General features: G+C 54.3%; 1 protein-coding gene across 1 annotated transcript; it reads right to left on the bottom strand.

Moving 5' to 3' along the window:
- Nucleotides 1-1885: 1885 nt before the first annotated feature.
- Nucleotides 1886-13360, bottom strand: Sik1 (salt inducible kinase 1). Its single transcript, XM_085679828.2, has 14 exons — nucleotides 13210-13360; nucleotides 12382-12552; nucleotides 11796-11912; nucleotides 9178-9241; nucleotides 8860-9021; nucleotides 8623-8747; nucleotides 8411-8534; nucleotides 7599-7822; nucleotides 7221-7376; nucleotides 6699-6821; nucleotides 6373-6589; nucleotides 5667-5948; nucleotides 4800-5028; nucleotides 1886-4369 (listed from the first exon to the last, which is right to left on the bottom strand). The coding sequence occupies exons 2-14, from the start codon at nucleotides 12535-12537 to the stop codon at nucleotides 4018-4020; spliced, it is 2331 nt and encodes a 776-aa protein (XP_085535954.1). The 5' UTR covers nucleotides 12538-12552; nucleotides 13210-13360; the 3' UTR covers nucleotides 1886-4017.
- Between the last annotated feature and the right edge of the window lie 1320 nt (nucleotides 13361-14680).

Raw genomic sequence — 14680 nt, 5'->3', positions numbered from 1 at the left:
CTGGGAAGGTGGGGCCATTTGCAGAGCAGAAATGTTGGCAGCGAGACCTGGGTAGGGCTGGGAAGGGACCTCTCCACAGGCAAGGGACCTAACACACCCACAGCAACAAAGGCTGCTCCTCAGAGAGATTGGAAAAGGTTCTAAGATCAACTAGCCCAGGACAGAATTCTAGGGTCCCACAAAGTTTCCCAAGGCTCTGATTACCAACCTGAGAGATCTAAATGATGTTTTATCTTCTCCATCCTCCTCCTGGCACGCCACAAGTTCTAGAACAAGTAACTAAGGAAAGTGTAGCAGACATCGCTTCTTAAGGAGCTACATGCATGGTATTGTACCCAGTCTCTCTGGGGCACGTAATATACACATCCTCATTCCCCATTCGGAGCTGAGATATGTATGTCAGGAATGACATATATGTCCGTTTACTACTTTGCAAGAATACATGTGAAAGAAAATACATAGGGAGATCCAGAGAGAAGAGCTGTCTGGAGTTGGTCTCTGTTTTTCACTTAATAAGCAGGTTCCCCCAGCACATGGCCACTGCATATGCCATGGAGTCAATCTGAACATCTGAATCAAGCCTACTGTCCTGAGCCTCAACGATGATGCCACCAAGAACACACAGAGCCAAGGTGGCCCTGCCATTCCTCCCAACCCAAGTCCCATGCTGGGACCTCGTCTACCCAGGTTTCTTGGAGGTGTAGTCTGGGTTGGCTTTCTTCACAGATGACTAGCTTAACAAGTCTAGATGTGGTAACCATTTGAAACACACAGCATGAGCCATCAAGGCTCATCGGAATCCAAGGAGACACCTCGCAGCCTTCCATCCTGTCTAGCAGTCCGAGGGGCTGGGCTGTGCCCTGGGAACAGAGCTCTTCACAGTTGAGGGCCCTGATAGATTCTGGGTTCTCATAACCTGCAGCGGCACATCTTTGTTTTGAGCCCGCTGTGCTCAGCTATGGCCCCTTCCTGCTCTTTCTGGCTGCTACTGTCCCTCCAGAGTCTTTTCTCTTGAATACTTTTATTATGGCACAACAGACCCAACAGGAAATGTGCTAGCCTGCTTCTGAGCGCACAGTTCAGTGGTATCGAAGCACCTGTCTGTGCAGTCGTCACGTCTAGAAGGATCTCACTGTACCAAGCTGGATCTCTGTCCCTGTTAAAGGCAGACTCTCTCTCTCTCCTAACCCGCTATGCGAACTGTTTGACTACTCTAAGGCCTTCATAGAAATGCAGTCATATTGCCTCTGCCTGCTGCGGCTGATTGATCTCACTGGGCACATCCTTGGGATTCACTAAGGATAGGCTTCTAGAAGGCTAAACACTCCGCTATGGAAAGGGACCACATTTTGCCCATCTATTTATCCGTAAGTGGACACCAGGCTTGCATCTAAACTTTGATCTCTGACTGTGCTCCTGTGACCCTGGTGTGTAGGCATCTGAGACCAGTTTTGGGGTACAGGCCCAAAGAGGGAGAGAACAGTTTTGTTATCTTCTATGGAGTTTGTGCCATGGTACCTCCCCACTGCCGGGCACTTGGGCTCCATTCCACGGCCAGTCATCTACGTGTAAAGAGGTTGAAGAATTTCCTTTACCCAAAGGAGCTGCTGTGTGAGACTGTCCTATGCTGGAAGGTAGTGGAGACTTCGACTAGTTTCCTTGTGAAATTCTTCAATACTTGGAAGACTGAAAACTTCTAGAATTTTCAAAGGGATTCAGAGAACATTTGGAGGAAGAAAGGGGGCCAAAGAGGGGTATGGGAAGGAAAAGCCTACTGCAGACTTTGGGCTTGGAGGACACCATGGCAGGCCTCAGCACAGCTCGGCCCACTGTAGACAGCAGGCATTAGACCACTCTGTGTCTCAAAGGAATGCACTCCCAGAGGTGAAGCAAGGGAAAGTCAAGGTTTCCCCCAAATATTTTATTTAAATATTAAATTAAAAAAACATACATCAACTAATCATTTGGCATACGTTTCTCACATTAACATGAGAAATGAAACAATTCCATCAGAGTAAAAAAAAAAAAGAAAACAACAACAACAACAAAAACCCATTATATACATCTGAGATCACGTAGTGTCTTTAAATAGGCAATTCCGTTACAGTCCAGGACTGTGAGGATCTACAAAACACACCACACACATCAAAAAACAAGAACTTAAAACCATGACGTGACTGTCCCCCCCGGAGAGGGGTCGGCAGCGACTCGAAGACACGAAAACTGTCAGAAAGTAAAGTGCTTGTCGCTTCTGACACACAGCAGTGCCCAGGCCTTTGATCTGTGGTATCCAGAACGGAACTGTGGGAGACCAGGGCTGGCTGCCCAGGTTGCTGGGTGCTTCCCCGATCCACACATCTGGTGAGTCGGCAGGAGGGACACTTTTTGGCTTGTTCTATGGAGGGCACCAGTTCTGACCCAGAAGGATGGCCTTTCTTTCACCTGTCTTTGAGAGTAAGTGGTACAAGATGGGCCACAGGGCCAACAGGGAAGACCACGCTGTGACATCAGGTTGCATGCAGCCTCTTCCTGGCCTCAGGTAACTCGGTCAATCTTTGGCTTTTAAAAAGTGCCTCCTTCCCTCTCCCTCAAGACCTCAGGTTAATACTGCGGTGGTGAGATTGCCATAGTGGAAGTCACCTGGGAGGCAGAGGGACAGATGCCTGGTGAAGAGTGAGGAGGAAGGGGTGACATCCCTGGCTCCTTCCAGAGGCTTCTGGACGGCAGAGCTGTGCCTGAGTCTTCCTGCCGAGGTAGACCAGCACTGGTCAGGTGGGGTCGCCCCTTCCCTGACACCTCTGCCCTGTGCTGGAGGTGGGCAGCCTGCAGCCCCTTCAACACAAACGTGGTGCAGATGGGGACACTTCTTAATGTGACCAAGGGAGGTTTAAGCCAGGAACACAAAAGTGTATACAAAATAGAAAAAATAAGTAGTGTCTGTCTCCTATTTATATACATATACAGTATTTGCTTAAAAAAGAAACTTTACAAACACTGACCTATACTTCTCATCTTCCTGGAAAGCAAGCCAGACAGAGCCCAGGCCTGGGTGCCAGGGTTTTAACAGGAAAGGTCCCAGACCAAGGGCAGGCGGTCATAACCAAGATGCCCGCTGGCTGCCTGGGCCCCTCTGGTCACAGCCCCTTGGTATTGCACGATTTCCCCGTCAGGTGTTCTTGTTGGACCCTGATAACGAAATGCGTAAAAACCTGGTAATTAGCAGCGGAGTCGAGATACACGGCAGGAAGGAACTTGTTGGCTTCCTAGCGGTGTGAGGGGTTCTGGGCCAAGTGACCGTGGGACAGAGCGCCCACCCGCGGGTCCTCACCCCTTCCAGTCCTTTGTGGTTTCCTCTACTAGGCCTAGCAAACTGACTTGAGCGGCTACAACACTCAAGCAAAAACACGACAAGGTCGTCCTCTGGCTGACAGGGAAATCCCGACAATGCGCCGGGTCTTCCCCTAGCCCGGTCCTGGCTGTTTGCAAACCCACACGGAAAGCAGCAAGTTCACAGTTTTTGTTAAAGCAGGAGCATTTCAGAAGTGGAGAGCTGTGAACCCAAACCCAGAACAACGCCAACCAACACACAGACATGTGCCACACTGGGCGCTGCTCCCTACAGGGACGCCCACACTCATCACGTTACTATGATGAGCTGGGAACAGGAGTGTAGGTCCCTGAGCAGCGTGGCCCCTCTCTTCTCCTTCACCCCAGCCGCACGGGCCTCTACCCTCAACCCACTTCCCCTCCCATCCACCCGCCCATATGACACACCCTCAATTATTATTTCTTCAGAAAGTTTCAGTCCCTACTCATTGAGGTCACTCAGTGCAAGGAAAAAAACAAAACAAAACAAAAAAAAAAAACAACAAAATCCTAAAAAGCCCATACACCAAACATATTGCTTGTTTCACTTCTAGAAAGTTCTTGGCTTTGAGTCCGAAACCACCTTCACATACTCTGAAATTATTGCTTGGAAGAGTCAATGGGCCATGGGGGGCTGTGGCAGTGCCACCCTCACTGTACCAAGACAAATGTCCCCCGCTGGCCAGAGGTCAGGTCCTCCATCTCACAGTCCCCCTGTGGCAGCCCAGCAGGGTCACAGCTCGGGGCCAGCCTGGTGAGGCACTGTGGCAGGGGCCCCGTGGGCAGAGCCACTGGGCCAGCACTGATGTGCAAGTGGGTATCCAGGAGTTGCGCAGCCGAGGCCACCGGGGACATGCCAGCCTGGAGGAGGGGTGCCGGCAGCAGCGGGATCCCGGACATGAGGAGGCCGTCACAGGGAGTGAGCATGCACGGGACAGGGGATGGCTGGGGGCCCGGCTGGCAGCCAGATGAGGTGACCGAGTGGTGCTGTAACTGGAGCAGCCTGAGGAACAGACAGACGGGGAGGAAAGAGGTCACTCTGTTGGCTCTGCCCAGAAGCACTCTGGTTTCTACACTGCCCAGGTGGGTCCCACCCACCTCAGGGCTGCTCTTGGCAGACAAGGTTTCACAGAGCTCTGTGTGCGCCATGACACATGCCTGAGCCATCCTGCCCTAAGTCTTAGCTGTTGTGGCAACTCAGAGATGCCAGCTCAACAGGGCAGTCTTGGTCACCATTGCCCTCCACCCACAAAGGGTTATTACTAAACCTGCCTGCTGCCCCTCCTGGCTCTATCCTTGACAACAAGGTGCCAGGCTGCAGAGACCTCATTAAAGAACCACATGATGGGGACATCTTGGCACACAGGAAAGTGGGGGTGCTTGTTTCACGGGTCCCTAAGAAGGAAGAGCACAACAGTGGGATGGCAGCCTACCTCTGCTGGTGCAGCACCTCTTCAAGCAGGCTCCTGCCTTCCCGACTGCTGGCCGTGCAGCCTTGCAGGCCTGAGCTTGGGGCTGGGGTGTGGAAGGTACTCATGCCTCCCCGGGGAGCTCGGACAGAGGACTGGCACACCTGGCGTGCCAACCCTTTGATCTTGTTCAGCCCCAGGAACCCCTTGGTCCTCGCGTTTTTCCTCAGCTGCTGCCGAAAGGCCTTCAGCCCTGTAGAAACAAGAGCAGGGGTTAGCAGGTCTGCCTCGAGATTATGGCCAATGGTCTTCAGCCTGCTGGAGTTTTCATGCCCCAAGGAAGGCCCTGAGGAGGAGGGAAGGAAAGCCTAACTGGGCAGCAGCTCCCTATGGGGTGTGGCAGCTGCCAGCTCCTGAGCCCAAATCCACTTGTCCCCCATGACCAGTCTGTTTTCCGGGGTGGAGCTGTAGGTCCCTCCCCAATGGGACAGGTGTGTCTGGATATGCTACGGAGAAGGGGACGTGTGATGCATTGGGCCCTGGGGGTTCCCTGGACTATCACAGACATAGGGGATTTCACAGGTACCCCTGACCCTGAGAGGCATGGAGAAACCCAAGCAGGTATGGGACTGCCTTTGTCAGGGTCCCTCCTTGACCCTAGTCTGTCAGGCAGGAGTTGTTGCCCAGAATGGTTGCCCCTTGCTCTGAGGGTCAGGTCTGAGTCCACCCTGTAACCTAAGCTGCCCAGAGTTAGGGCGGTACGTTCAATGTGTCTGAGGAGCATTAATGGCCCTGCTGAGGCTGGGGGTGGAACACAGCTTTCATCAAGGACAGAGATGGCCTGCCAGACAGTAGCAGAGGCATGAGGATGGACACAGAAGGGGACCTTACCTTGAGTAAGTGAGGTATCTGACGCCCTCCGTCCCTCCTGGAAGCTGACAGGAAGTAGGACAGCTGTGCCCAGACCTGCCTGAGCCTGTAGCACAGGGGTAGCTGAATGCGAGCCCAGGAAAGGTGAGGCCAATCTGACTGGAGAGCTGGTGCCCAGCAGCCCTGGGGTGGCCAAGCCACCGCCGAGCCCCACAGGACCTTCACTTGCAGAGAAGGGGAGGCAGCTATCAGAGCTGGTTCCTTCTGAGGGACAGGTTGCGGCAGAGGAGGACACGATTATGCCTGTGGGAAGATCAGATGGTTGAAAAGGAGACCGCACACCCTAAAGTCACAGCCTGAGGGACAGGGTACAGGGCCTGTTAGTGAGGGAGGCTATAGTATGGTATTCTCCATCCTGACTTTCATCTAGGCCACCAGAGCCCAAAGGCCCTGGCTGTGGGCCCATAGGTGCACGGGCAGATGGCAGACTAACACTGACACTCAGACTCCAGGACAGGAAGAAGCCCAAGGCCAAACACCTGCCTTCTAGTGCCTGGGACAGCCAAGGGGTGTCCCACTACTGAGGTAAGTGCAGGCATGCCCAAGTACGAACCATGAGTCATTGAAACCTAACTGGAGGAGGGTGCCAGGGAAAAGGACCCGCTTCAAGTGAGTTCAGCATGGTTTTGACCCTCACCCCGGATGCTAGGTTTTGGGGGGCACTTACAAGGAGGGTTGAGCGGGGAGAAATGGGTGGAGACTTCAGCCAGTGTATGCCTCCGGCCTGTGCTGCCAGGCAGGGGTTCCTGGAGCTCCTGTTCCTCCTCCAGGCCGGGACCAGGCCTGGCCTCCTCACAGATAGCTGTGTCCAGTAGGCTGCTGGGGGAGACGGAACGATGCCGGAACCCTCCGCTGCAGTTGGTATCCACAGGGAAGAACAAGGGCTGCAAGGGAGGGACAGAAGTAGGTAACTTCTAGGGCTCTAAGAATGGGTACCGGTGGGGGTGGGGGAGCACAGCCACCGGGAAAGAGCAGACCAGCACACTCACGCACCTGAAGGGAGCTGTGGAGATCACAGTCCATCTCGGCCTGCAGGACAGACTGAGTCAAGGCCTGGGGCTGCGGGCACAGCAGAGAGGGCCGGAAAGGATCACACGGGAGAATTTCTTGAGGTACCTGAGAGGAGGGAGGGGTTTTAAGAATGTGATTCCAGGGTCAACTCTCAGTGGTGGCGAGCTGGTTTTATAGACGCAACTGACAGAAGTCAGATGCTAGCTGATTGGGCTCGGGGCTCAGGATTCTGGGCCGTCACCTACGAGGCCACTGCACATGCAGGTGGCCAGGAGGAGGTGCTAGGAATAAGAGCCTGCAGGGCAGAACCTGGCTCAGAGGGGAGCAGTTATAGCCACCCCCAAATCCCCAAAGCCCCTCCTTTGCCTACAATCTGCAACTAGGGTTGCAATGAGGTCCAGGGGACTTCCCAAAGTTAGTGTATTGTCAAGCAAGGCATTCAGAGCTCCAACAGCTCAAAGCAAAGGGACGGGGGCAGGGCTTTGAGAAGGCGTTCATCCTCACCTCCAGACTGCTGAGGTCTGAGCTTCGGAGCCGGAGCTGTCTGGTAGGTGCAGGGCTGGGCCGGGAGGAGGTCTGGGTGCTTCGGTGCTCCTTGAGGCGCTCAAGCAGGAGGTAGTAAATGGCAGCGAAGTGGTTGTAACTGCTGTTCTGCAGAGACTGGGGAGCAAGGACACTGGGGTCAGCGCGAGGCCCTGGCTGCACTGGCCAGTAGCTTCCCTGTGAGATCATTCCCAGGCCTATCCCTAGAGAAGGGGACAAGCTGGCCCTTAAATTAGTCTGCACCCCATTTAACTTGACAGGCAAGGGCCTGTTTTGCCTGAGAAAGCTTATCCCGCCGCCATTCCAGGGTGGGAGACGTGGGCAGGGCTATGTACTCACCTCCACTGTCCTCTGCCGGTCAATGCCAAGGGCCTGCATGATGCCCAGCACCTGCTCATTGTAGTCGCCCAGGTTGGAGGTGTAGCCCTGCATGGAGTAAGTGGGGTCATCCTGCTGCAGGAGGGTGGGGTCAGCCTGCATCCACCGGTGCTGGCGGATCTGGGCAATGGTGATGCGCTTGGCAGGATCCACGACCAGCATGCGTCGGATCAGTGTCTCACAGTCTGTGGAGGTAAAGGACTCATATTGAGGACAGGAGGCTGAGCCCGGGGGCTCATTCCCACTTCCACAGACAAGTTCATCACGCCCGCAGAAATCCACCAGTTATTGCAGTCCCCCTCCCCACCCCCTGCTCCCACTCCCCGCTACAGAAGAGAGCTACCAAACTGGGAGCCAGACCCAGGGAAGACATTTTTAAATGTCCCCTGTAGAAAACCATTTAGACTCTCCCTCCTGTTGTGGCACACATGAGGTTAGAAATCTTTATAAAACACAAAGTCCTGTGTGTGAGAGAGAGGCTGGCATCCTGAGGCCTGACAGCAGTGGGGGGCCTGCAGAGATGAGGCTTGCAGGAGGCAGGGTGCATGGGGAGCTTCCTGCACAGGCTGTAAGTAGGGCACCGGGAAAGCACCTGTGGGTTGAGTTTCTCTTGCAGCCTGATCACCTGGACCTGAGTCCTGACTTGACAGCAGACTTGCTAGACCACTGAGCGGGTACTGCCAAGACCCGCCCACCACCTCTTCCCCAATGCCACCACCCAGCTTACCCAAGATTCCCAGGGCAGTTGGGAGGCCAACTCTATGCCCACCCACCTTGAGACATAAAGAAGGGGATGCGGAACCGGCCCTCCAGCACCCGCTGTCTCAGCGTCGGCAGGTTGGGTCCATCGAAAGGGAGGGAGCCACAGACGAGGACATACAACACCACGCCGAGGCTCTGTGAACAACCAGACAGCTGTGTTGGTGTCCCGCTTGCCAGCTCCAGGGATGTGGTAGCAGGCAGCAGGGTCCAAAAAGGCTCCTACCCAGATGTCCAGCTGAGGGCCTTCATACTCCTTTCCCTCAAAGACTTCGGGAGCTGCATACGGGGGGCTCCCACACCATGTGGACAGGGGCTCTCCTGGCTTGTAGAAATTCCCAAATCCAAAATCTGTGAAGCAGTAGAACAGGCACTACATCAGTCTGGGACCAGCAAGTGTGGTGGCCGCAGGGTGCCCTGGAACCAGAGTCCCCACAGGGCCTCCCTCGCCACGCAGTCTTGCCTGCTAGCTTGATGTCCATGTTGCCGTCCAGCAGCAGGTTCTCCGTCTTGAGGTCCCGGTGGACTATGTGATGGTTATGGCAGTATTCCACTGCTGACAGAATCTGCCAGAACTTCTTCCTAGCCTCGTTCTCACTCAGGTGCCCATTCGAAGTCAGGTAATCTGAGGAACAACAAAACCAAGTTACACCCCAAGATGCCCAGTCTGCCGCTACCTGGGGCAGGGCATGAAAGCACTGAGCAGCACTGAGAACCCGCGGAGATACAGGCTTACGAGGGAAGGGAGCCTTCACCCAACGCTAAAATGAATGCAGCTCACCGAACATTTCTCCATTCTTTGCAAACTCTGTGACAATGTAAAGCATGTCCTTCGTCTCCATAACCTGAAACAACAACAAAAAAAGGAAAACTTAAGCAGGGAAAAAGGATCGCACGGAAGCCATGATGGACGCACCTGAATCCCAAGCAACCTTTGACTTTTCCAAGAAACTACCTCCATCATTTAAGGAAAGAGAGAGGAACGGGAAGGAGACACAACCAAAAGACACAGCTTTACAAGCCTTGGGATAAGCCCCTCTGGCCTGCCATCTCCTGCTTCTGTCTGTCCTGGCACCTCTGCTCTTTAAAGGGAGAGAGCCACGGACAAGGCTGTATAGGACAAGCATTTGCCTTGCATGCCTTCTGGGAGCTGGGGTGGACACGGATGGCAGAAGCCCACAGGTACCCTTTCAGAAGCCCTATGGACAACTGAGCATTCAAGCCAAAAAAAAAAAGCAAACTGAGTGACCAATACAAATATCCACCCCCACTTGCTTTATTGACAAGACATTAAGCTTAAGAACATGGCCCTGCCAGATAAGCTACAGGGGATTGCTCTTTGTACAGCGCATTGCTCGGCATGTGTCAACAGTAACAGTCAATGTCAACATACACCTTCAGAGTTCATTCACTGACTGACGACTTTATGCTACTGAAAAAAATTCAAATCATAACTAAGCAACAAGGTAAAACTCAAATTTTTGGCTCTGAAACGAATAAAAACCACCCATGCAAATGGTATAGTTTAAATATTTCAGAGGAGTCAGGTATGGTGGATTATACCTGGACTCTCAGCACTTCGGAGGCAGAGCCAGAACTGCCCAAAGCTCAAGGCCAGCCTGGACTACATAGCAAGTTCCAGGCCAGTCCATCTACAGAGAGAAACTGTCTCAATACAAATAAATAACAAATAAAAAAAAAATTCAGGGAGGGGAAGAGAATGTACTTTGATAGGAGGAAAGATTTCTTTGGGTTCAAGACATACTGTTATTCCTTTAAAGGCTACTTTAAAGAAGCTTTTTGTCCATAGATTTACTAAGAAAAGTATTATTAAAAACCACAGCAATTCAGCTAAAAAATTAACTGTCACCTCCCTCCACACAGTGTGGTAAAGGACCCCTACCTGTCCCTTTTCTTAATGGAAGAAAAGGGGACGGAAAACAAACATCTTTTAAACTTTTAAAGCCCTAAATAAACCAAGTGCAGGGACAGACATCAGTAATCCCAGCACTCAGGAGACTAAGGCAATCGAGACAGAGAGCACTGGGCCAGCGAGGACTACATAAGACCCTATCTCAACAAACAAAACCAATCAAACTCTCCCCACCCCCACCCAAGGGAGAGAAGGAGAGGCCTGGGCCAGCTGAATGAACGCTAGACATCAGGATCAAGATCAGAGGACCCACTGGCTTCCCCAGCCCACCCAACCCTGAAAGCTGAGTCACTGAGACAGGATCTAAAATATCCACTCTGGCATCCATCGCCTGGACAACATTTCCTCAGTGCTACAGCTCTGGCCTGGTCGGCAAGTCGAAGGCAGGGAGGAGAGGAGGGTGCTAGGAGCAGCACAGGTTGGCCTCTCCAGGCAGAAGCACGAGAGCATTCTGCTCAGAAGGTCAGGGAGGCCCTCTTCCCAGCCCCCTCTCCCAACACTGGCTGCAGAGGAAACTTTATCTTCTAGGACAACTTAAAGATGGAGATAGAAATAAAGCGTGACCCCTGAGCGCACAGCCCCGGGCTCTGTGCGCTCTGTGCGTAGAGACACCGAGGGAGCTGTCACCACAGGCCAAACACAAGCTCCAATGACTTGTCTGCCGCTATGCTGAGAAGGACGGCCAGGGGTAATTTAAATTACAGCTCTGTCCTCTACTGCACAGTACACACAGCTTTTCTGACTGCACACTCATGTCCCCTGTAGTCACCTCAGGCTCACGAGGATTCTGGGAGTCACTGACCGGACTTGCACACCATATGCAACACTCACAAGGCCTGGCTCCTCTACACCTAGACCCATTTCTCATGGCAGCAGAAGTGGCCGTTTGTTCACCAGGGAAGATGTGAGGAAGATTATCAGGAAATAACCAAGAGACAAATAGGTGAGGCACAGTCCCAGCCGGCATTATCTGGCAAGCTCCCAGGGCTGAAGTGTCTCCCCGCCTTGGCTCCGCACTGTGGGTAACAACGGGAGGCGAGGGCTTGCTGCCGCCGTCACCAAGAGACGGTACAGAAAAGCGGAGGGAACAGCTGCTTTTTTAACATTTAGTAATCATCTGCAAAGGCGGAAGTTTCAAGTTTCACTCAAGTTTGTCCTTCTGCCCTAAGCCTGACGGTACATGTGGCTATTCTCACAGTGACAGGGCTTCATCAACAGACCTCGACACGTCCAAAACTGGAACAAGTCACAATACTAGATAAAACTCCAACAAGGCAAATCAAGAGAATAGCCGCCAATAAAGCCGAACAGCCTAACTGAAGGTCAAGCTATTTACTTTGTACTCCCTGGTTCCCATACAGCAGGCATCAGAAACCCTGGGCCACCTTTGGGGACCACAGGCTCAGGGTGTGGCACGGGAGAAGCAGTGGACATGACCACGGAGCAGCGAGGCTCGACCGGCTCACCTGGTAGAGCTTGATGATATGCGGGTGGTTGAGGAGCTTCATGAGCTGGACCTCCCGGTAGATCTTCTCCAGATTGCTAGAATCTAACCGTGTCTTGTCAATTATTTTTATTGCAACCTACAGAGTTTTAAAAAGAAAAGGGGGTGTTTTTGTTTAGAAAAAAACCTTCAGCTAACCTCATTCGCACTTTTTTTGCAACATGAGTTTATCAAACATTTGATGTCTTCAAAAGGTCACAAGAAGTTGGGAGAAAAGAAAAGTAGTCACTAACATTATTTAAAAAGCCCTTGTATTTGCCATCTAGCTTTTACAGGAGCCATTCATTACTGGTTGATTTTCTTTTTCTTTTCTTTTTTTTTTTTTTTGCAGGGGTTGGGGGTTGTTGGTCATTATCTTTGCTGTTCCCTAGTAATTGTACAAATTATGCAGGAACATAATACAAAGCTTTTTTTTTTCCTTCACCAGACTAAACACTGTCATCGTTTACAATTGTGACAATCAACTCTGCAGGATTGAATCAGCACAGGGGTCCACCCCCTGGCTGGATCCACCCCCTGGTTTAGTCTCCCCCAACACGCGCGCGCACCTGCGTTTTGGTGACTCGGTGCCGCGCCAGCTTAACCACCGCAAAATTGCCTTTGCCCAGGGTCCGTTCCACGTCGTAAAAGCCCACCCGGAGGGGCTTCTGCTGGCCCTGGCCGGTGCCTGAGGGGACCGCGCTGAACTCCGACATGATCACCATGGCTTCGGGCCGCACCTGCGGGTCAGTGAGAAGTACGTTTAGCTCCGACTGACGCTGGTCCGACCCCGAAGCGACCCCCTCCTCAGCCCGCGTCTCAACGACGCGGCCACCTAAACTGTGTATGCCAGGCCACCACGCGTGCGTCCTCGACCCCGTGTTCCTCAAGCCCGCAGCCCTCGAGTCCGCGGCCCCACTAGTGCGTTCCCCGATCCTGGATCCTAGCTCGCACCCGACTCTCTCATTTCTTGACCCCGTGTCCCCCGGCTAAAGTCCCCACGAACGGACCCCTCTACACCAAATCCCCCGAGTCCGAGCCCTCGGATCCCGGGCTCCCAGTCGCGCGCTCCCCCTCGAAGCTAGGTTCCCTCCGCACGAACCCCCACGCACGCGCCCCCAGACCCCCGGTCCTGGACGGGCGCGCGCGCCAGCAGTCCACCCGCGGTCGACCCCCACGCCAGCCCCCGGATCCCTCGGGTCCCGGGCTTGTGCCGCGCGTCCGTCCACCCGCGCCCGCGCTCGGCTCCCCAGGACAGGCTTCTAAACCCGGTGCTCGCGGACCCGCCTCCGGGCGCCGACCCGCAACAATGGGGAGCCCACGGGGCTGGAGTCCAGCCCGAGACCCTACGCGCGCACCTGCGAGCCACGGGGACCCGAACCCGCGCTACCGCTCACCTCCGCCGCCCTCCGTGCGCCCGACCCGGGACGCCGCCCGCTTGACTGCTTGCTCTGCTCCGGCGCCTGCCTTTCGCGCCGCCGCCGCCAACGCTGCTGCCGCCGCCCGGGCCGCGCCGCATGTCAGCGCCCCGCCGCCGCCGGCCGCACGCGGCAACGCCCCGCCCCGCCCCGCCCCGCGTAGTCCCCGCCCCGCCCCGCCCCCCGCAGCCGGCACAGCCCATTGACGTCGCTTTGACGCCAGAGCGACGCGCGGCCCAGTGCCGGTAGAGGGGGAGCGGAGATCGGGCGGTTGCCAAGAGACTGGAGGCTCTGACGCGCGCGCTGGTGAGGCCGTCGCCATAGCGACCGCGGGCGGTGACGTCAGAGGCCGGGCTCCGCAGCCTCCTGAGACTACTGGCGCCCCCTGCCGGGTGCGGAAGACACTGCTGTGGCCCCACCGGCCAGGAGGCCGAGCCTGCTTGAGGACCAGCTCGTGGGCGGGAGGCCCTCGTGGTGGGTACGGTGCCTTGGGGTACTCAGGGCCCCCTTCGGACGCAGCAGGATGGACTAGAGCCGCGGTATTTTCGGCATGGGGCTCCGGAGCTGGTAGCCCTGGACTGATAACTCCCCTGTGCGCGGGCACGCGGTGTGAAGCCAGCAGCGACTGCCTCTTGACCCTCATCTCATTCTAGAGAGGGCCGGCCAGCTGCAGAAATACTTTAGAAAACTTTAGGAAATTTAGAAATGCCAGTTACTTTTGTAACAGAAATTTAAAAAAAAAATCTCAAAGTATTCAGCAGAAGTTGGAAAGTTAAAACAAAAAAAATGTGTCTCATGGTCCTGAAGCTTCCTGCTTCAAGGGCCCCCTCGAAGGCTAGCCCACCGCCTTGGTCCTACAGTGTCCTGGGGACAGCTGAATAGGAAGAATACTTCAGACACAGGCAACGGAAGGACCCAGCCCCTGCCACCCGCCACCCCACTCGGGGCTGATAGGTGGGGCCCTTGCAGGTCTGGGCACTTTGCCCACTCCCTTAGCGGCTAATGCTGTATGCCAGTTGGCCCACCCTGTCTGTCCCCAAGCTGCTTCCAGAAAGCAGATAGGACACAGGGCGGCTGGGACCTTGGGACTGACCCTGAGAGTGCCTGCCGGAAGCAGGGCCCATTAAAGGGGAGATGGAGTGTGGAGAGAGGGGAAATGGCAAGTGTGTGACTCCTTTTGTTTGTGTTCCTGCTGCGCTGTGTTCCTTCACACCTCATCAGAAAGGTAGATGTGTTCTAAAACAGGGGACAGACGATTCTCCAAGGCTAGGAGGACGGCATTTTAAGGCTAAAATTTCTGCGTCTCCCCTTCCAGATGGCGTGGTGTGTGTGTGTGTGTGTGTGTGTGTGTGTGTGTGTGTGTAAGAGAGAGAGAGAGAGAGATAGAGAGAGAGAGAGAGACAGAGAGAGAGAGAGAGAGAGAGAGAGAGAGAGAGAGAGAGAGAGAGCT

The sequence above is a fragment of the Myodes glareolus genome, chromosome 18, assembly GCF_982192425.1.
Source record: "Myodes glareolus chromosome 18, mMyoGla1.1, whole genome shotgun sequence".
Lineage (NCBI taxonomy): Eukaryota > Metazoa > Chordata > Mammalia > Rodentia > Cricetidae > Myodes > Myodes glareolus.
Note: the sequence above shows the minus strand (reverse complement) of the source record. Positions and strands in the feature narration are given on the sequence as shown.

Excerpts from the sequence above, each read along its gene's own strand:
- Sik1 (XM_085679828.2), bottom strand. The coding sequence starts at position 12,537 with ATGGTGATCATGTCGGAGTTCAGCGCGGTCCCCTCAGGCACCGGCCAG. Across the intron at positions 9,242-11,795 it reads ATATCATCAAGCTCTACCAG|GTTATGGAGACGAAGGACAT; the intron begins GTGAGCCGGTCG and ends TTGTTGTTTCAG. Across the intron at positions 5,029-5,666 it reads AGATACCTCACTTACTCAAG|GGCTGAAGGCCTTTCGGCAG; the intron begins GTAAGGTCCCCT and ends TTGTTTCTACAG.